Source organism: Pristis pectinata, chromosome 1 (assembly GCF_009764475.1).
Source record: "Pristis pectinata isolate sPriPec2 chromosome 1, sPriPec2.1.pri, whole genome shotgun sequence".
Taxonomy (NCBI): Eukaryota; Metazoa; Chordata; class Chondrichthyes; order Rhinopristiformes; family Pristidae; genus Pristis; species Pristis pectinata.
The window spans coordinates 26558975-26580220 of NC_067405.1; the positions used below are offsets into that span (position 1 = coordinate 26558975).

Below are 21246 nucleotides of genomic sequence, written 5' to 3' on the forward strand. Positions count from 1 at the left end.
GAGGATTGCCTGGCATTAATCTAGTTCAGTTTGTTCCATTGGAAAAATAGATTCAATTTTAACTCCATCTATCCAGTGTAAAGAACATAGAACATAGAACACTACAGTACAGGCCCTTCGGCCCACAATGTTGTGCCAACATTTTACCCTGCTCTAAGATCTATCTAACCCTTCCCTCCCACATAGCCCCCTATTTTTCTGTCATTCATGTGTCTATCTAAGAGACTCTTAAATGTCCCTAATGCATCTACCCCCACAACCTCTGCTGGCAGTGCATTCCATGCACCCACCACTCTCTGTGTAAAAAACTTACCCCTGACATCTCCTTTATACCTTTCTCCAATCATCTTAAAATTATGTCCCCTCATGTTAGCCATTGTCACCCTGGGAAAAGGTCTCTGACTGTCCACTTGATCTATGCCTCTTATCATCTTGTACACCTCTATCAAGTCACCTCTCATCCTCCTTCTCTCCAAAGAGAAAAGCCCCAGCTCGCTCAGCCTATCCTCATAAGACATGCTCTCCAATCCAGGCAACATCCTGGTAAATCTCCTCTGCACCCTCTCTAAAGCTTCCACATCCTTCCTATAATGAGGCGACCAGAACTGAACACAATGCTCCAAGTGTGGTCTGACCAGAGTTCTATAGAGATGCAACATCACCTCACGGTTCTTGAACTCAATACCCCAACTAATGACGGGCAACACTCCATATGCTTTCTTAATGACCCTATCAACCTGCGTGGCAACCTTGAGGGATCTATGGATGTGGACCCCAAGATCCCTCTGTTTCTCCACACTGCTAAGAGTCCTGCCATTAACCTTGCATTCTGCCTTCGAATTCAATCTCCCGAAGTGTATCACTTCACACTTATCCGGGTTGAACTCCATCTGCCACTTCTCAGCCCAGCTCTGCTTTCTATAAATAAAGAGGTTAGTGGTGGCTGAGAATTGGTATTGGGGTATTTATTGTCTTGTTTACACGTGGACTTCAGTCACTTCTTTCATGGATAAAGTCCATGGCCATTCAGACAGGTGACAATTTGTAATATGCAAGTCAGGGATGTCTGACATGTATAGAACTGACTGTAATTGCAATTTTGAGGTGCATGTGTGCAGAGCCTGCCCCACCAACACACTTCTAATTTGTGTTTGTTATGACCAACCTAACTAGTGATTCCTGAAAGGAATAACCACTAGAGGCTGGTAAACAAAAAGCTCAGGAAATCAGTCTTTTTATTCTGTTGAGGCTGTCCTGGACTTGGAAAAACAGTCCAGCAATAGTCCACAGCATCCTTCAAGGGTTTTCCCATTTTCATTTGAATGCATTGTCTTCATAGTGGCTCTCCATCCTCCTCTCATTCGCCAGCTCTTTGTAAAGTCAAAGTCGAGTTTATTGTCATATGTACAAGTACATGTATGCACAGGTGCAATGAAAAACTTATGTGGAGCAGCATCACAGGCATATACCATCAAATAAGCAGCGTTCATGAGAAAAACATAAATTAAACAAAAATTATACACAATTTTTACAAGAAAGAACACAATTAGAACAAAAACACAGAAGTCCATTTTAGTGCAAAGTGATCAAAGTGGTCATGGTGTTGCTAAACTGTAGTGATTAGGGTTGTGCCGGTTGGTTCAAGAACCAAACGGTTGAAGGGAAGTAGCTGTCCTTGAACCTGGTGGTGTGGGACCTCAGGCTACTGTACCTCCTGCCCGATGGTAGCTGCAAGAAGATGGTATGGCCCGAATAGTGGGGATCTTTGATGATGGATGTTGCCTTCTTGAGGCAGTGTACATCCAGGTATGTTGTTTTAATATTTGTTGGCCAAGTGACTTGCAGCTTGAGGATAACACTTGGCTTCAAATTTTGTTGCAGTTATATTTAGTTTTTACCGTTAAGACAAAGAGAAATCAAAAGCTTCATGGGATCATATAACTGGAAATGGCAAGTACAAGTAAGCAAGATCAAAAAAAAACTAAGCAAACAATAAACAACAATCTTACACCATTGTTTGGTGAACACTTATCTGTGAAAACACCAGCTAGCCCCCAGCACATTATATCCCAATGTCATTAAGCACCTCGCACCCAACTCGGAAGACTTTAGCAACATCAAAAAATGCTAGAAACCACAGCCTTGTAGAATTATAACTTCCAACATTATGGTAGCCAGTTTCAGAGTTCAGTTCATTCCTCAAACGTGTGCATCTAGTGCCAAACTGGGACAGATCCTACAATGCATCTTCCAAATAGCTGGCCTTAATGAGCTGAAGATTTCATTAGAAACCTCAAATTAATAAAGATGTTTCACAATGTAAGGAGTTAAAAGATGGATAAAGGATTGTGATAACTCCTTATGTGCAGTGATGCCTGTCCATAAACCATCTGCCTATATTTGGGAATAAGGTTGCTGTGTCCTGGAGACCCATTGAGCATTACAAAAACAGCTGTGACTATCTCCAGTACTGCACTTCACCATTAATCACTGGTTTTCACTGCAACTTACATATGTTCACAGTTATTAACACTAAACTTCAGCAGTGTAGTTATAGGCTGGATTCTTAATCTGTATCCCCGCAGTACAGAATTCCAGCTGCAGTATATGATCCAAGTCCAAAGTTCTGTTAATTTTATTTGGACAATAAACTCAACTTATGTTTGAGTTTTGGCATTATAAAGATTAAATTTCCTTCTTAACACAGCTATCAGAAAAAAAATATTAATGGCATTAAGAAAACAACAGATGGGTTTAATCTTTGATATTTTATGTTGTTATGCAGTTATTGCCAGGAGAATTGTTCAAATACAAATCCTTGATCAAATATTATTGTTCATTTTAGTAATAATGAATAAATTGGTTCTTCAGTCACAAATTTAGAAATTGTGATGAAAAACACTATGATGCTGAAGGAATTCAGCATCCATGGAGAAAAGCAGGTGGTCAACACTTCAGGTCAGGACCCTCCTTCAGGGCTGAAGATAGGAAAAGGGGAAGCCCAATATGTAGGAGGGAAAAGCCGAGCAGTGGTAGGTGGACAAAAGAGGGGAGGTGGGGTGGGCACAGGGAGGTGATAGGTAGATGCGGGTAAGAGATAATGATAGGCAGGTACGGGGGAGGGGAGAGCAGATCCACTGGGGGGTGGGTCAAAGCTAAGAAGAGAGAGCAAACCAAAAATGGCAGGAATATTGAATTCTCCCATCTTAGGTAATCCCCACTTTCCTTCCCCACACTCCCCCCTTCTCCCCACCATGCTTCCTCTGTGGTCTTTCCCTGCCCTTTTTTTTCCTCTCTCCTCCTTGACCCACCCCCCAGTGGATCTGCTCTCCCCTCCCCCGCACCTGCCTTTCACTATCTCTTACCTGCATCTACCTATCACCTCCCTGTGCCCACCTGTCTCCCCTCTTTTGTCCAACTATCACTGCTCTGCTTTTCCCTCCTATATATTGGGCTTCCCCTTTTCCTATCTTCATTCCTGAAGAAGGGTCCGGACCCAAAACGTTGACCGCCTGCTTTTCTCCATAGATGCTGCCTGGCCTGCTGAATTTCTCCAGCATTGTAGTGTTTTTCATCTAGATTCGAGCATCTACAGTCCTTTGTTTCTTTAACTTAGAAATTGTGCCTGTTTTTTTTAGGTGATAATCTTACAAAACATGTTTTCACCTTGAGTAAATCATGCCACTGATCATTCCTGCGTGAAATTCCACCATTTGCAAAATTGGACTGGCCACTTCCCTATGCAATCCACACCAACATTTCTCACCTCTTCCTGATGTAAGGTTTAACGATGTCACCTTTTTGCACAATGCCCATGACCGGCATTCTGCTATAAATTGGAGATCCAAGCTGCAAACTGCAACTAATGTAAACCAGGCTTAATATAAGCAGAGCCACATCATGTTAGTTTCTTCCCTTTCTTACTGTTTAAAGGAACACTCTAAGTCAAGAGACCTAATAAGGCAGCTTCTGAACCCAGGCAGACTGCTCAAACACCTTGAACTAACAGTGAGTATTTTCTCCACCAATTAGCTGCTGAGAAATCCATTCAATAGTTGCCTCAGTAATGGCACCGCTAGTGGTGGTACAGCTGATAGAGCTTCAATAGCAGAGTTCAGTCCTTTCCTCCAGTGCTGTCTGTGTGGAGTTTGCACGTTCTCCCTGTGACCCTGTAGTTTCCTCTCGGTTCTCTGGTTGTCTCCTGCATCCTAAAAATGTACAGCTTGGTAAGCTAGTTTGCCATCATAATTGTTTTTAATGTGTAGATGGATGGTGGAATCTGGAGGAAGTCGCTGGCAGTGTGTGTGGGAACAATAGGGTACCTGGAAAATTATTAGGGAGTGGATTTGCTCTGTGAGCCGGCATTGACTGGATGGCCCAAAATGGCTTCGTTCAATGTTGTAAGGAAAATATGGAATTGCTGAAGGGGTTGTTATAGCCATGACTGCCTATTCAGGGTGAGTGAGGGCAGGAGACAAAGAGCTGCCCATCTGTGAAGAGCCAATGCCCAGCCCTGATGAGCATTGTATTCACAGGTTCAGATTTTCTAAGAACACTGTCACTGTGAAGTACTAGGAAGACCTCAGTCTATGCTTTCACATTTAGACTCTCCCCATGAAAATCAAGGTCATTTTGATTCTGAATTTCCTCCCCAAGGGACCTTTTCCAGAGAGTTCATTGTGGTGTACTGCAAGCTGCACAGTTTAGCCAGCCAGCAACAACAGTCAGTGCCAGAGGAAGCACAGTAAGGAGATTCAAAGCCTGAGACCCATGTGGCAGACCCTGAAGAGCAGCAGGAGCCAAAAAAGCAGTGAAAGAGAAAGGCAACCAGTATAAAGTCCCAGCTAAATAGTTACTGCATTTTCACCCAGCAGGTATTGTCTGCACGGACAATAAGGTACTCACTCACACAGGGAAAATCCCAATGTAGACCTCTTTACTGTCCCCACACTTTGATCATTAACACCAGTATTGTTCATTAGTAATCAGCCAGGAAATCCCGGATGACACATCCCTCAAATCCTAAATATGGCTACCTGTACTGCTTGTAATAAATTAATGAATGTTTGCCTAATCCTATAATTTACGTGGATTTCTATAGAAATCTCTGTCTCTTGAATAGTCTCACCTAGTTTAACAAACTCTATATGTGCAAAACGTTGTTGAGGTAAAAATTTGTTTGAAATCTTGACCACTTTGGATAGCTGCATAACATCAGTCAGTACTGTAGCCATGGGAGCTGAGAAACTGCAGATAATACCATACTGACCAGACTGAGGGCGAACATTTAAAACCAATGAGGTTCACAATCTTTCAGCAATGAGGAATCCCCCATGACACTCCAGCTTCATCTTAAACCATTGTGCCAGTTGTCCATTTCAAATTATTCAATGAGGTATGACTGATGAACTTTCAGTGTTAAAAGTGCAATGTTTCACTTAGCTTGAAACAATTGAATGTGCTTTTTGTATTGTCATGCTTCCCTGCACAAGCAATCACTTTTCACAAATTCTCTCTCGGCTACTCCTGTCACTTTCAATCACCCGCATAAAGAGAAGCTCTCAGAGTGTGAGCAACATGTAGCAAAGTTTTAATCTCATCATGCAACCTCACTCAAATCACTGCATCTTTTCAGAGACCTTTCCTTGGAGGTGTACGTGACATGCACAATAAGAGCTGAACAAACAGAGAGTAGGATCTGTGAGATACTAGTCAACTTGGTGTTGGAAGTCTGATGCATTACTGCCAGAATAACATGGAAGCTATGGCATGAGTCTTATTATTTTGCAATCATGTTGTCTGCTGCAGTGAGGCTATGGTTTCCAAAGGCAATTAACGTTACACTCAAATGTATTAACATGCGCAACAGTAGCAACCTTCCTAGGTGAGACATAGAAGGCACTGCAGCAAAGCCAGTGTCACTTTATCCCTGCACAGTGATGATGCTTAAAATGAGGGCACATTTGGACAGTGCTTGTAGAATCAGTTATTATACAGCAACATAAAATAACACATAAATCAGATGTCGTTACATAATTGTCTCTGAACTTTTACATCCTAGTGCCTTTCCTATTTGACAACTTTGTGCGTGGGTCCTGATATCCTAACGCTGCATCACAGTGCCCACCCACCCCCACCCCTGCGTGGTTGCAGTCAGGCTACTGAAAGGCTTCTCCCCTCCTTTGAGTTTGCACAAATATCTTTGATGACCCTGGAGAAGCTCTTGGTCTTGGCCTCCAACTGCTGCCAGGGCCAATTGAAGGAACAGTCTGAGATGGCATACTCTGGGACACAGATGAGCATTCTGCCCAAGAGCCCTTGGTGGGAAATGAATTGGTGACCTCATGTAGGGATATCTATGTCCTGAACCTGCACACCAGATGATGTTTCAGGGGATTGGATAGCAAACGGTACAATGATCTTTTGCTACTCCAACCTCTCCATCATTGTTTCAACTTCCAGACCCGATCTTGATGGACCTCAATTCACAGGTTTCCGGTTCTGGCTGTCTTCACCCTTTCAATTGTAATGAACTCTCTGTGCGATCTGCATAGGCCTCTGCTTACTGTAAAAATTTGTGTTAGTTGGTGGGTGGATAAGCTAGTGTTTCTGCAGAGGAGATACCAAATTACACATTTTTTCTGCTCCTGTAGGGTTAATGTAGAAGAGATAGCTGCTGAAGCGCAGTGTCTCACTGTTCATGTAGAACTGTAGGCTCCTCATGGGTCACATCTGTCTATCCATTAAAAGCAGCAGTCAGCTCGTGAATGGCAATTCATTGCTCACGGGTGGCATCTCTCTGCTCATCGAGGACATCAATCTTCTTGGCAGCATATCACTGTTTCTTCAGACCTTCAAGTGTGTCAGCAAGCAGACCACTTATCGGATTGAGGTTAGACTGCACAGAACAACAAGTTTTCATGTGGCTTCCATATGTACTTCAGCACAAGCTGTGCCCCAAATCAGGAGGCATTGTGGACTTCAGGAAGGGGAAGTCAGGAGAACACACACCCGTCCTCAAGGGGTCAGCGGTGGAAAGGGTGAGCAGCTTCAAGTTCCTGGGTGTCAACATCTTGGAAGATCTATCCTGGGCCCAACACATTGATGCAATCATGAAGAAGGCACGCCAGTGGCTCTACTTCATTAGGAGTTTGAGGAGATTTGGTATGTCATCAAAGACTCTTGCAAATTTCCATAGATGTTCGGTGGAGAGCATTCTCATTGGTTGCATCACGGCCTGGTATGGAGGCTCCAAAGCACAGCATCACAAGAAGCTGCAGAGCGTTGTAGACTCAGCCAGCTCCATCACGGGCACAACCCTCCCCACCACCGAAGACATCTTCAAGAGGCGGTGCCTCAAGAAGGTGGATCCATCACTAATGACCCTCACCATCTGGGACATGCCCTCTTCTCATTATTCCCATTGGGGAGGAGTAGCAGGAGCCTGAAGACCCACACTCAATGATTTAGGAATGGCTTCTTCCCCTCTGCCTTCAGATTTCTGAATGGTCCATGAACACTACCTCATTATTTTATTTATTTGCACTATTTATTTATTTTGTAATTTTGAGTAATTTTTATGTCTTTGCACTATCCTGCTGCTGCATAACAACAAATTTCATGTAGAGAGACAAAGGACTGCAGATGCTGGAATTTAGATGTAAAACACGATGATGCTGGAGGAACTCAGCAAGCCAGGCAGCATCCGTGCAGAAAAGCAGGCGGTCATTGTTTCGGGTCAGGACCCTTCTTCAGAACTCCCCCTCCCACAATATCACTGATACTGTATGTCAGTCCTCAGCCTCCTTCACTGCCAGGAGAATTCCAAATGCAAACTGGAGGAACAGCACCGCATTTTCTGTCTTGGAACCTTACAGCCTAATGGCATGAACATTGAATTCTCCCACTTTAAGTAATCCCCACCACCACCCCCCCCCAACCATGCCTCTTCTTTTCTTCCCTTTCCTAGCCTATCTCTTTTTATCTACCCTCCTTTTCTTTCTCTTTACCTTTGACCCATTCCCCCAGTGGATCTGCTCCTCCCCAGCACCTGCCTATCACTATCTCTTACCTACATCTACCTATCACCACTTTGTGCCCAACTCGCCTTCCCTCTTTTGTCCATCTATCACTGCTCTGCTTTTCCCTCCCATATAATATTGGGCTTCCCCTTTTCCTATCCTCAGTCCTGAAGAAGGGTCCTGACCCGAAATGTTGATCGCCTGCTTTTCACCACGGATGCTGCCCGGCCTGCTGAGTTCCTCCAGCATCATAGTGTTTTTCAACAAATTTCACATCATTTAAGTATGTGATGATAAACCTGATTCTGATTCTGTGGATTATCATCAATCCCCAGCAAAGAAGTGTGACCTCAACCTCCATGGTTGAGGTCATAGTCTCCTGGAAGAGGACAACCTCCTACAAGACCTTGGAGATGGCAGGAACTTCACATGATTCAGTGAATTTTAATGGTGTGACTATTAAAATGCTAGCAAGATGCTGTTACATGAAACCATGGAACGCTGCAGCACAGAAGCAGCTTTTGGATGTTCATATTTAAGCGCAGGTCTGCCTTAGCTGAAGTATCCATTTACACATTAGTAAACAGGAGTGTCAGGATCCTGACTATTATTTTGAGAGCTGGTTGGGCTGATCTGATTTCCACAATGCTGCCAGACTTTTAAAAGTTCTCAGTGGTCTTTCCCACATTTACTTAGTTAGTATGTGTTTTTTTTGTATTTATTCACTTTCTCGAATGTGGATGTCACTGGCAAAGACAGCAATTATTTCTCATCCCTGAATGCCCTTGACGAGATGTAAAGAGCCGTCTGCTTGAATCACTGCAGTCCTTTTGGTAAAGTACTCCCACAGAGCTGTTGGGTAGGATGAACACCAGGACTTAGACAGCTGAAGAAGGAATGGTGAAACATTGGAATGTTATGTTCTTATTTCCAAGGTGGTATCCCCATACATCTGCTCGTCCATCCTTCTTGATGGTAGAGGTCACAAGTTTTGGAGGTGCTGTCATAATAGTCTAAGTGAGTTACTGCAGTGGATTTTGTAAGTGCACACACCATGTAGCCATGGTGCACCAGTGATGGTGGGAATCAATGTTCAGGATGTTAGCTGCAATGCCATACAAGTGGGCTGTTCTGTCATGAGTGGTGTAGGGTTTCTTGAATATTGTTGGAAATGCAGTCACCCAGGCAACAGAAGATCACTGCATGAGTTATAGCTCCAGCTTCTGATGTCTTCTCTCCTTGATGCCCGGTGACTTCAATTTTACCAAGTTTCTTTGATATAAAACTCAGGCAAATGCTACTATAATGCCAAAAGCAGTTGTTCTCAACTCACCTCTAGAAATCAGTTCATGTTTGGACCAAGAATGTGATAGGGTCTGGAGCAAGGTGGTGGATATTGGTGAGAAGGATGTTGGAGGGTAAATGCCATTATCAAGAACACCTTCTCTCATTCTGCCGATGATTGCACCTTTGAGGACTCCCAAGGCTATTTCTTCCTGCCAATGTAAAACTGTCCCCGCACTTCTAATAGGTCCGTCCTGACAATGGGACAGCAGATATCCAAGAGTTGAGATGGAGGGGTCTGCCAGGTTGTCTGTAAGGACAACAATGTTAGGCTGATGCTTGACTTACTTTCCCTAAATGTTTGTGAGGAGGATTTTGCACGGTTGACGAAGCAACTTTGACATGTCCAAATCCAGTATTAATAACCATGTCAGATTTTATTATTTTTCTGCTTTAATGTAGCAATTGTGGTCCAAATGAGTGTAGGCCACTTTATTGTTGTGTTTCTGGAGTAACATACAGGCTAAACCAAGGTAAGGATGCCAGATCAGTGAAGAAGATGGGTGAATTCTACAGCTGTTGTGGTGGAATATGAATTCAGACCTCTGGATTCTTTGTGCATGTGCTTTGTGCTACTAGTTTGGTAACTTATCCATTGTGCCACACATACACATTGTCTGCCTGCCTTTAATTTTTTCTTAAATTACCAGAAGGTTCAAAACAATGCACAGACTATTGCTTAAATTAACAGTGTCAGTCATAACCCTGCTTTATCACACACTGAAATTTGTAACACCTGATAAGTTGATGCTAACCCAAGTGGGTTGAGATTTGCTGCAGTGTATGTTACTTGGAAACACATTAAATCATACCTGTGGCAGTGTAGTACTTCTTTTAAGTTAACTACCGGTAGCAATGGTGTAACACTAGCTCATGTTTAATAAAGAAAACTGAGCTGAGTAATTTTATGTGATATTGGAAAGCTGAAAATATTTCAGTAATTAAATGTTTTGAATATGACATCGATTTCACATATGAGGAGGCTTTCTCCTTATTGATAAGCAACTAGAAATGGCATCCAGCATTGAGATAGTTGCACTAACATATTGCCTACTAACTTCAGTATGGGATTGCATTGTCATGGTCTACTAGGAAGCAGTGCACATGCATAGGCTTCTGAGACTTAGACTACCTACAGAAAGCACCAGATAAACATCACCAGAACCTCAAGACCATGCATTGAGAGCGCACAGAAGCCCAGAGTAAGTGGTGGAAGGAGAACACCTGCCCCATCTGTCATACAGTCTACATTCCCTCATTGGTCTCATCATTCACTACAGACCCACAGACAGTGTGGAATCAAATCGTCCTTGATCCTGCGGGACTGCTGAGAAGATGATAATCATTATATTTATTGAATAATAAAACTATGTTATTCATGTGCTTTACAAATAGAGTTTGCTTTCACATAGATTGATTATAGGACCAAGCCTCTGCACATGAAGTGTCTGAATGATGCAATTTACGTTAAACAACAACAACTTTCACTTATGTAGCAGGTTATATAGCCCAAAATGCTTTACAGGAATATTATGAAGCAAGCCATATATTAAAAAAAATTAGGTTATCAAAGTCTCAGTCAGAAAGTTTGGTTTAAGGAGCATTTTTAAAGGAGAGCAGAGTGACAGAGAGGTTAAGGAAGGGAATCCCATATTCCAGACCCAGCATGGCTGAAGGCACTGCTACCATTGATGGAACAATTAGATGAGGATGCATAGTTGGCCAGCTCTGGAGGAGCACAGATATAATGTTGTTGGAGGAGATTACAAAAACAGAGGAGTTGAGATATCTTTCCACGGGTGCAGCCTGATCTGCTGAGTGCTTTATCATTTTCTGTTTGTAAAACATTATGGCTGTTTGCACAGTTGTAAGATAGAGAAATCGTGCACCGGGTGATGCAAATTTTATACAGGATGAGCAGAATTAAACTGCTATGGGTAAAATAAGGTCTTGACAATGGGAGCTTCAACAGGACTTGAGAGTTATAAACAGATAGTTACACTGAGCAAATACAAAACTGCTCAATCAGATTTCACCTCTTTATTGGTACCCAAAGGTGGGACACTTAATTTGAATGCACCCAAAGACACTTGTAATACGAGTCACGTTATGCAACTTAAGAATTGAACTGTTGTGATATACATAAGAGCTGACATCTGGAAATCAATGTCAATTCATATTTTTGGTCATACTTTCCTAACTTCGTATAATCTACTTATACTGATAATTCATCTTTGATTCATTTTTCAATACGAACAAGTTTATAAAATGATTTTATATTACAAGTTATAGGTAAATTTAATCAACGTAAGAATAATGTATATTTTGATCCCATGGCATTCTCATTACATGGCTATGTGTACAAGCCACAGTTGTCTCTCTGAACTCTGTTAGATAAATCAACAACATGTGGTCAAGAAGCAATCCCTTTCTATATGCATAGCTGCAAAATTGTTAATAATAGGTTGCTAATGAAAGACAGCCGCACTGGCATTTCATAGTCCTGCTTCATACATGTTTTCATATACTTTACAACAATCATTACTAGATAAATGCAATAATGGAATCCATCCAGACAAAACTTTGGTTTATATTGGTCATTAGTTCTTGGCACCAGGCCAACTTTTATTTAAAGCTACATGGTCATTCTTAATTCAGGAGGAGCTGCACGTGACTTATTTTACTTATTGCAAAAATACCTACTTGACTACAAGCACATGTTTTGAGAATTTTCTGAAAAATGTAATCTACAGTTTAGTATTCTGAAATCTGTGTTTCTGATAAAAACAGCTCATAAACCTGTTGGTTTTTCACAGCTACTGCATTTGTATTACTTTATTTTTAAGTTATTTGATGAAATAATAATGGAGGTTGAGCAAGATACTGCTGTAGGTATGTGCATATGCTTTCAAAGTACATTTGATAGAACATTACAAAGCAAAATAATTTGGAAAATAGAACTGTAGTCGGGATAGATAAGTTGGGCCGAAGGGCCTGTTTCCATACTGTATAGCTCTATGACTCGATGAGGTTTAAAGAGATAACAGTAACTTGGATACATAATTTAAAGGATGGGAGAGGGGCTGACCATGGGTTAATACTCAGACCATTGTTTCTATTGTTCTGGGTATGAATGACTCACTTGAGTACAGAAAGAAAAATGTTCAAGCTTTGCAAATGGTGACAGTGATCAAAAGGACATGATCAGACTGGTAGCTGTCAACTGTTGCATGTTAGAAGAGAAACATGGAGGGTCAGTATTATTATTTTGAGGGGAGTGAAGAAGCAGAGGAGCCTCATAAGTCAGGAAGGTGACAAGACATGTTGTCAGAGAAGTCAAGAAAGGAAAGGGATATGGATACTTGTCTTTGTAAGTAGGAGCTTTGAAAACATAAACAAGGAAATCTTTGTAAATTGCTGGTTAGACCACCATTCCTTTGAACAGTTGCCAAGCGTTGAAGAGTGTGACCAGGTGGTTATGAGAATGACATTGGGGCTGAGGATTAGATTATTGTGAGTTTGCAGAACTTTGGAATAATTCTTTTAATGAGAAGGGAAAAAGTATAAGAATTGTGAAAGCTTTTTGTCCAACAATAGGGAGAAAATAATTGGTAAAAGAATTTGAGCTTAAATGAAAGGAAATATTTTCAACTGAGTGAGTATTGGGGTAAAAACATCAGAAAGAGCGAAATATGGATGAGATTTTCAGCAGCAGAAAGGCAGAAGTAGACAAATGTTATTACAGAGATGGAATTAAGCAACTTTTGTGCTGAAATGGATTGAAGTCCTAAGTTCAGTTCACGTTGAACAGAATGCTGATGCAACAGACTGGCTCAGCTTCAGGCAGGGAGAAGACTACAGCTGGTGGTGACACATGAAGGGTACAGCCAGGGTCTGATTATGATGGCTCCAGTCTTTCACCCTTATTTGGATCACATATGAACAAGCATTCCAGCAACACGGAGAGATGGTGAGAATAAATCTGGGATGAATATGCCTCTGAAAACTAATCTCTGAATTTCAGCAAGGGGTTTTGTGCGAGGAGAGAGTAAAATACATTGACATTGTTAGGTATGGTATGAATGTGATTGCACAGCTAAGAAAGAAACCAAAAAATAGCAGCATCATGAAAAACACTATGATGCTGGAGGAACTCACAGGCCAGGCAGCATCCATGGAGAAAAGCAGGCAGTCAACATTTTGGGTCAGGACCCTTCTTCAGGACTGAAGATAGGAAAAGGGGAAGCCCAATATATAGGAGGGAAAAGCAGAGCAGTGACAGGTGGACAAAAGAGGGGAGCTGGGGTGGGCACAGGGTGATAGGCAGGTGCAGGGGGAGGAAGAGAGAGCAGATCCACTGGGGGATGGGTAAAGGTCAAGAAGAGAGAGGGGGGAGGAAGGCTAGGAAAGAGAAGAAGAGTAGAAGCATTGGGGGGGGGGGTTGTGGGGAAGGGGGGGTACCTGCATCTCTTACCTGCATCTCCCTATCACCACCCTGTGCCCACCCCACCTCCCCTCTTTTGTCCACCTATCACTGCCTGCTTTTCTCCACGGATGCTGCCTGGCCTGCTGAGTTCCTCCAGCATCATAGTGTTTTTCGTCTAGATTCCAGCATCTGCAGTCCTTTGTTTCTCTTTCAATAGCAGCATCATGGAGTTGGACATTAGAGCAGAGGTGTTGTGAGATCAGCCAGGCCTAGGAATACAGAAAAATAATGAAGGTCAATGAAGATGTACTAAAGCTTGAGCTAGTTACAGAGAATATCATTTTAGGTCATTTTAGATTTGTGGAATAGTGTGAAATCAATTGGAGGGAATCAGGGGGTTGCAGGGAAAGGATGTTCAGATCTAGAAACCAATAGTGCATTAGTAGAATTGGAAGAGGAAGGGGAGGTGGTAATCACCAGGAAAAGGCATCAAGGAAGGAATTTTTGAAGATTATATTCATGAAGGTGTGGTCTCTTAGAAGAATTAAACATTTAGACATCAAGTTTTGTCAGGCTATAGAATTGAATGCTGAGGATTTTAGTGGAATGGGGAATTAAGTTGATAGTGATGGGGCAGCAGGGATTACCTTTATGGTCACAGATAGGCAGTTGAGGAAGCTGAATGGATGGTCAGGAAAAAAAATGTGAGTCCTTAAATTTGTCTGTCATTCAGTGTGATCCTAGAGCAGTGCATATCGGAAAAATAAAGGCCAGTAGGAGGTAACCTGATAAACCAGATCTGTTGATTGATGGTTAAGTCAGTTATGCACTACATACCCTTAAGTTTGTCTACTTGCACTTGAAAGATTGCAGATTGCCATCATTCGAGGAACAGGAAATGTGAGGGAAATGAAGAGGATGAGAGACAGTAAAAGTCATGAAAATTTTATCCAGTTTGATGTTCCTGCTTAACATTGAAGAATAGCCTATTTATGGGGAACTATTGTTCTCCAGATGAGATTTTCAATTTATGTCTCAGATGACAGTTGCTGGTAAAAATGTAATAGGAAGTTTGTAATGTTGGTATGCTAGGTGAAAAGGTCTCTCCATCCAAATGTAACTAATAGAAGCATGTTTCTAAAAAGTTTAATCCTGTTGCTTGTATGTTTTATGGCTTGGTTACTGATGCGTTTCTACTTAATGAACTATTCTTAAATCTGAGCCAGCATTCTGTTTTTTATTTAGGCTTAACCACTGTTCCACAGAGCATAATTACTTGTGCAAATAAACCCTGCTTCCCAGGAGTTCAGTGTTTCGATCGGAAGCCACCTTATGTTGGTTTTCTATGTGGTCGTTGTCCTGCAGGATTCTTTGGCACTGGGCAGACATGCATGAAGATTCCACGGTTTGGTGAGTTGGATTTTAGCACTGTAAAATCGTGAATACATGAGTGCAAAATAAATTAGAGCAAGATTACTTGAGAGGATACAGGTTTTATAATCAAATCAGTTCTACATATGCTGTAACTAGTTCATTTGGTTATCCTAATCCTAACCATTGTTACTTTGTTTTTTAATAAGGCATTAAGAAGATATTTTAAGTCGACCTGATCAACCTGAAACATTAACTCTATTTCTCTCTCCCAAGATATTGCTTGAGCTGCTTTCAGCATTTTCACTCTTTTATTTCAAATTTCCAGCATATGCAGGTTTTATTTTTGCTTTTTTTTAAACCAAGAAGATGCTATTTGTTTTAATGCATTAGATTATCTGTGATCATCATCAAAAAATCTGAGTATATTTTGAATAGGCTGTATTTTCTTCAGGGTTAATAAATGTTAAAATTTATATCAGGATCTGATCTGATCCAACATCTAAATCCAAATTTCATTGCTCCCTGTTGATATAAGAATCAATGTGGTTCTGTTTTGAATATTTTTGCAAGCATTGTTCACTGTCATTAGATGACAGTTTTCCTGTAACAATCAGTATGAGTGTCAAAGTCCTTCCTGCATTTGTGATGTGCGGTTATAATATCAAAAGGAGTCCCCTTCCACTGCCTTCTACAGGAAAGCTAGGAACTGTCATTAAATGCCTGTCTTATCAGTAACACCCATTTCCTGAAAATTAGTTAAAAAGAGTTAAAGTAGTTTAAATAATTACATAATTACATATCCAGAGTTTGAGCAAGCCAGATTCATTAATCCATAATGCAGGTAAAGCAAGTAATAAAGATACTTTATGACCCAGGGTCTTTGAATCAAAATGGCATGATACAATCATGAACCTGAAAATCAGTGGACCCACTGAAGGTCTTCCAAGGAGATTGTTTCCAGGTGTTTTCCATCTGCATTTTGAATTCACTTATTGTGGTAAATTGATCTTTTTTTTTGTTTCTGTAGGCCACACAATTTTTTTTTATTATTGATAAAATTCATTGTGACACAATGATTTACCTCCACTATTTTCAAATTAGCTTTGAATGATCTAATGGTGAAAAAGGTAGCTTGAGTTTCTAGATTATTCTGAACTGAGTTCTCTCCAACTAAATCAATACCATTGGGTGAAATTACTGTTTTAGCAGAAAATAAGAATGTTTTTAAATAATTGTGGGTGTTGCACTTAAATTTCTGAATTGGACTCTTATAGAATTCGATTCCCTATTCAAATCCTGGACTGATTTGTATTCCTACTGGTGGAGTTCCAGCAGTACTCAGCTTTTTGGACGTGCCCCTCTCCCCTGCTTTTTCCCGAGGTCATGCTTACTCCTCATGCCAGGAGCGCAGCAAAGTCACGCAGAAAATGCCAACTGTGAAAAGAAAATGTTGGCAGTGCAGGCTCAGCTAGTCCCTGACCTTCCATTACCTGCCCCCCAGGTCATCAACCCACTACAAGGAGCTAAGCCTCTTTCCCACATGGTGACCTTGCAAGGTGTAGGTCGAGAAGTAGCCCTTACCATCTGGATGTTGGTTTTGGAGTTGGAGTTTTTTTCCTCATTCTTTGCATCCACTTGACTAACATTGATCATATATCAAACATTTAAAAATGTCTGAAGTGGCTGCTCAGGGACTGTGTAAATAGTTTCAAAGAAACTAACAATCTTTGACAAAATATATGTAGCACAAATGATCTTACATACACTGCAGATCTTTTTAATGAAAACACTAGGGATTAAGTTTTTTTCTTTGAAAAATAGAAGAAACGTTTGTTTGATGACATTCAAATGAAACTGCAAAAGATACAGCTGAAATTGTAATTTTGTGAGCTATAATATTTAATAACTTTCAGCCAATGACAACATACTTCAAGTAATCCTTTAATGTGTTTCCATAAGACCATGAGACATAGGAGCAGAATTAGGCCATTTGGCCCCTTTAAGTCTGCTCCGCCATTCGATCATGACTGATTTATTTTTCCCTCTCAACCCCATTTTTGTACCTTCTCCCCATAATCTTTGATGCCCTTACTAATCAAGAACCTACCAACCTCCGCTTTAAATATACCCAATGACTTGGCCTCTACAGCCATCTGTGGCAATGAATTCCATAGATTCACCACCCTCCGACTAAAGAAATTCCTCTTCATCTCTGTTCTAAAGGGACGTCCTTTTCTGACACTGTGCCCTCTGGTCCTAGGCTCTCCCACGACTGGAAACATCCTCTCCACGTCCACTCTATCCAAGCCTTTCAATATTCGGTAGGTTTCAATGAGATCCCCCCTCATCCTTCGAAACTCCAGTGAACACAGGCCCAGAGCCATCAAATGTTCCTCATACATTAATCCTTTCATTCCTGAGATCATTCTTGTAAACCTCCTCTGGACCATCTCCAATGCCAGTACATCTTTCCTTAGATATGGGGCCCTGAACTGCTCACAATACTCCAAATGTGGTCTGACCAACGCCTTATAAAGCCTCAGCATTACATCCTTTCTTTTATATTCTACTCCTCTCGAAATGATTGCTAACATTGCATTTGCCTTCCTTATTAATGACTCAACCTGCAAGTTAACCTTTAGGGAATCGTGCACTAGGACTCCCAAGTCCTTTTGCACCTCCAATTTCTGAATTCACTCCCAGTTTAGAAAATAGTCTACACCTTTATTCCTTCTACCAAAGTGCATGGCCGTACACTTCCCTACACTGTATTCCATCTGCCACTTCTTTGCCCATTCTCCCAACCTGTCCAAGTCCTTCTGCAGACTCCCTGCTTCCTCAACATTACCTGCCCCTCCACCTATCTTTGTATCATCTGAAAACTTGGCCACAGAGCTATCAATTCCATCATTCAGATCATTAATATATCACATGAAAAGTAGCAGACCCAACACCGACCCCTGGGGAACACTACTAGTCACCGGCAGCAGACTAGAAAAGGCCCCCTTTATTCCCATCCTTTGCCTTCTGCCAGTCAGCCAATCTTCTAGCCATGCTCATACCTTTCCTGTAATACCATAAGCTCTTATCTTGTTTAGCAGCCTCATGTGTGGCATCTTGTCAAAGGCCTTCTGAAAATCCAAGTAAACAAGCTGCAAGCCCAATTAACTCATGTGAAATATCAAACTTCAATTTGCATGTGATATGTTCTACTTTTTTTGTGAAAATTATCTGAACTCTAAGTAGATTTGAATGTCCTAGTAACCTCTATCTCACTGACTTCTGGTAGAGGTTGGCAGCTATGTATGTGATGAAAGTGGCAACAAATATACTGGTATGTCAGTCCAAGTGAAGGGGATTAATCTGAGACAAGAAAAAGCATAATTATTCCAATGAAATATCTACAAAGTCTTACATGGACAAGCACATTAAAATTATGATCAAAGGGTACTAATGACAGCAAAGTTAATTCATAGGCAGGGTTATGCAGGTTATGAGTAAAGGACACGATGGAAAACAGAATGTACTACAGCATGTAAATACTGAACAAATTACCTTGTCTCAGTTCTCCATACTCTAATGCTCTAAAGCAAAGGTCTACAAAGCATGATAGCACAGTGTGGAGCAGATAATGTGTGTAACATGAAAGAACTCACTACACATGAAAGAGCAATGATTGATTAACGGTTGTATTGAGTGACAGCAACTTTCCCGGTCAGAGTAGAAACTTTAGCGTGATTGCTTTGTCAATCAAACCTAGTTACTGCATTGTTGTAAGTAATAGAAAAGGATTTTATGCAATCTATATCTCCACACAGTGTGCTTTTCTGCAGAAATTATCCTGTTTTTATTGGTGGAAATTGTGATTTTTTTTTAATCATTTTTTTTCTCTGCTCTTGAAGTAAGTTATTTTTATGGTAAATGAACATGTTTGTTGTGCATTAAACTGTCTACCATGAGTCTGGACGTATTCCCCATCCTGAATACAACCCATGGACTGATGCACTGTTGTCAATTTCACTCTGATTTATTTGTGAGAGAGATTTCAGATGACACTGGTATACTTGAGTTAGGAAAGCTATGCAGAACTGACAACGGTGAACTATGTCAATTGTGAACTTGTATTCTGTTACTACTTCAACAATCTTTCATACAACTAGAAAGGTTCTGGTCAAGAAATGGGATTCAGGGTTATTGGAAATACACTGAGGAAATATCTTGGCTAGATAGCTAGTTGGGATGAAGGTCTTTTCCTATTTAAAGCTGTTTCACAATTGCATTCTTTCACAGTGTCCACAAGCACATACATGAGTAAATATTTCTACAGATAAGGAAAGTATATTAGTAACTTATGCATGTGCAGCCTATAATTTGCCTATAGAAAACAATGAGTTGTGTACACAATATCCAGTTGTGCAATTCCAGTGAAAATACCCTATCCCCAATCTCCCTTTAGACATACATCAATATAGATGTTCACACAATGGGTAAAGGCATAACAAAGTTGAACAGAATGCAAAGAGTGAGGTACCAAATAATAGGACTGGTGGGCAGAAGGAGATGGTGAACACTGTGGGTTTGATGAATTTTTCTAAGATCTCTGGTAATCAGGGGTTGAAATCCTCACATACAGTATTTCCAATGTTAAACATATATTTTTGTAACAGTTCTTTACAAATGAGTATGATTACATTTGTACATAGTGTTGACAGATCATTAAAACTGTCAGAGTTTAACATTAGAAACTCCACTGTGAAGACAAGCTAATTTCTTGCATTCTCAAAAGATGAAATGTTAACTGAGGAGACTTGCATCATGCTACAAATATTTGTGACCTTTTCTTTGTCTCTGTTTCTCTAGTTTCCTCACATGTTGCATCAAAACTTCACCAACACTGGGCCCCCACCACAAGACCAAGCAACCTGCCAGCTGGTAGCCAGAAAACTACTCTTGGGCACTTTCCTATATCTGGCAGAGCAACAATGGAAAAAGCAGTTACAAAAGCCAAACCACCTCCAACTCTCAAGACAGATAAGCCCTATGCAACATTGAGCTTGTCTCCTTCCATTGCTTCCTTGTCACAGGACACTGGTACTGCTATCACAGGCACAGCTGCCATGAGCTCTAGAACTATATCTCAGCTGGCTGTTCATCCCAAAGCTCCACAAAAGGCAGCCACGTTTTGGCGACCTTTCACCTCAGCACTGCAGGCTGTAACAGCAGCTCAAGCTGTTTCCATTACGCACTTCGGTAATGAGTTGGCTCCTACTAAAACGAAGGTCACCTGTGCTGACATGCCTTGCTTTAATGGAGTCCCCTGTGAGCCCACACAGTTTGGAAGCTTTAAATGTGGGCGATGTCCTTTTGGATACATTGGTGATGGGGTAACGTGTAAAGGTAATGCATTCAGTGCTATGTTGGCAGAAAGGATTTGTATGGATTGCACTTGTAATGGAAGTGTAAATCATAAAACTAATTTTGCAGAGTAATAGCCACACTTAGGGTTAGAAACTCACCCTTTGCCAGCAGATTACAATAATATGATGGTTAATCTACTGTTTCAGCGACCAGCATTTGGGACCATTGATGCAGGAATTGAATTTGAATCTCACCATGGCAGTTGGGGAACTTAATGTAATTGAATAAATTGGGACCTGTTTTTAAAAAGAAAAGGTAATCTTATCTCAGTATTGGTACTTTGAAACTACTGGATTGTCATGAAAAGACATTTATTTCACTAATGTTTTTCAGGAAGGGAAATCAGCCACCCAACCCAGTCTAGCATATATGTGACTTCAGATCCACTAATGTGTTTGAAACTGAAAGCTCCCTCCTTAACGTTGAGCCAAAACTAAAAGTGCTGGCTTTGCCAGCAATGCCTACATCCTATCAATGAAGAAAACATCCAAAGGGGAGCTATGATGTTGGTTGTCCCTTCTAATATTTGATCCCATTGACTTCAATGGAACTAGATATCAAGAGAACAGATAATGCTACCATGCATATTTAAAACTAATGCCTGAAGACAAATTTTTAGGTCTTACACAAATGTGAAGATCTTTCTGACATTATTTCAGAGAC

The 21246-nt window shown here is 41.0% G+C and overlaps 1 protein-coding gene across 1 annotated transcript in view; it reads left to right on the plus strand.

Moving 5' to 3' along the window:
* Positions 1-21246, plus strand: part of LOC127576271 (von Willebrand factor D and EGF domain-containing protein-like) — a 199871-nt gene that overhangs the window by 153244 nt on the left and 25381 nt on the right. Inside the window, exons 20-21 of the mRNA XM_052026761.1 lie at positions 15037-15201; positions 20026-20562. Of these exons, the coding sequence (XP_051882721.1) occupies positions 15037-15201; positions 20026-20562 (702 nt within the window). The remainder of the gene's footprint in view (positions 1-15036; positions 15202-20025; positions 20563-21246) is intronic.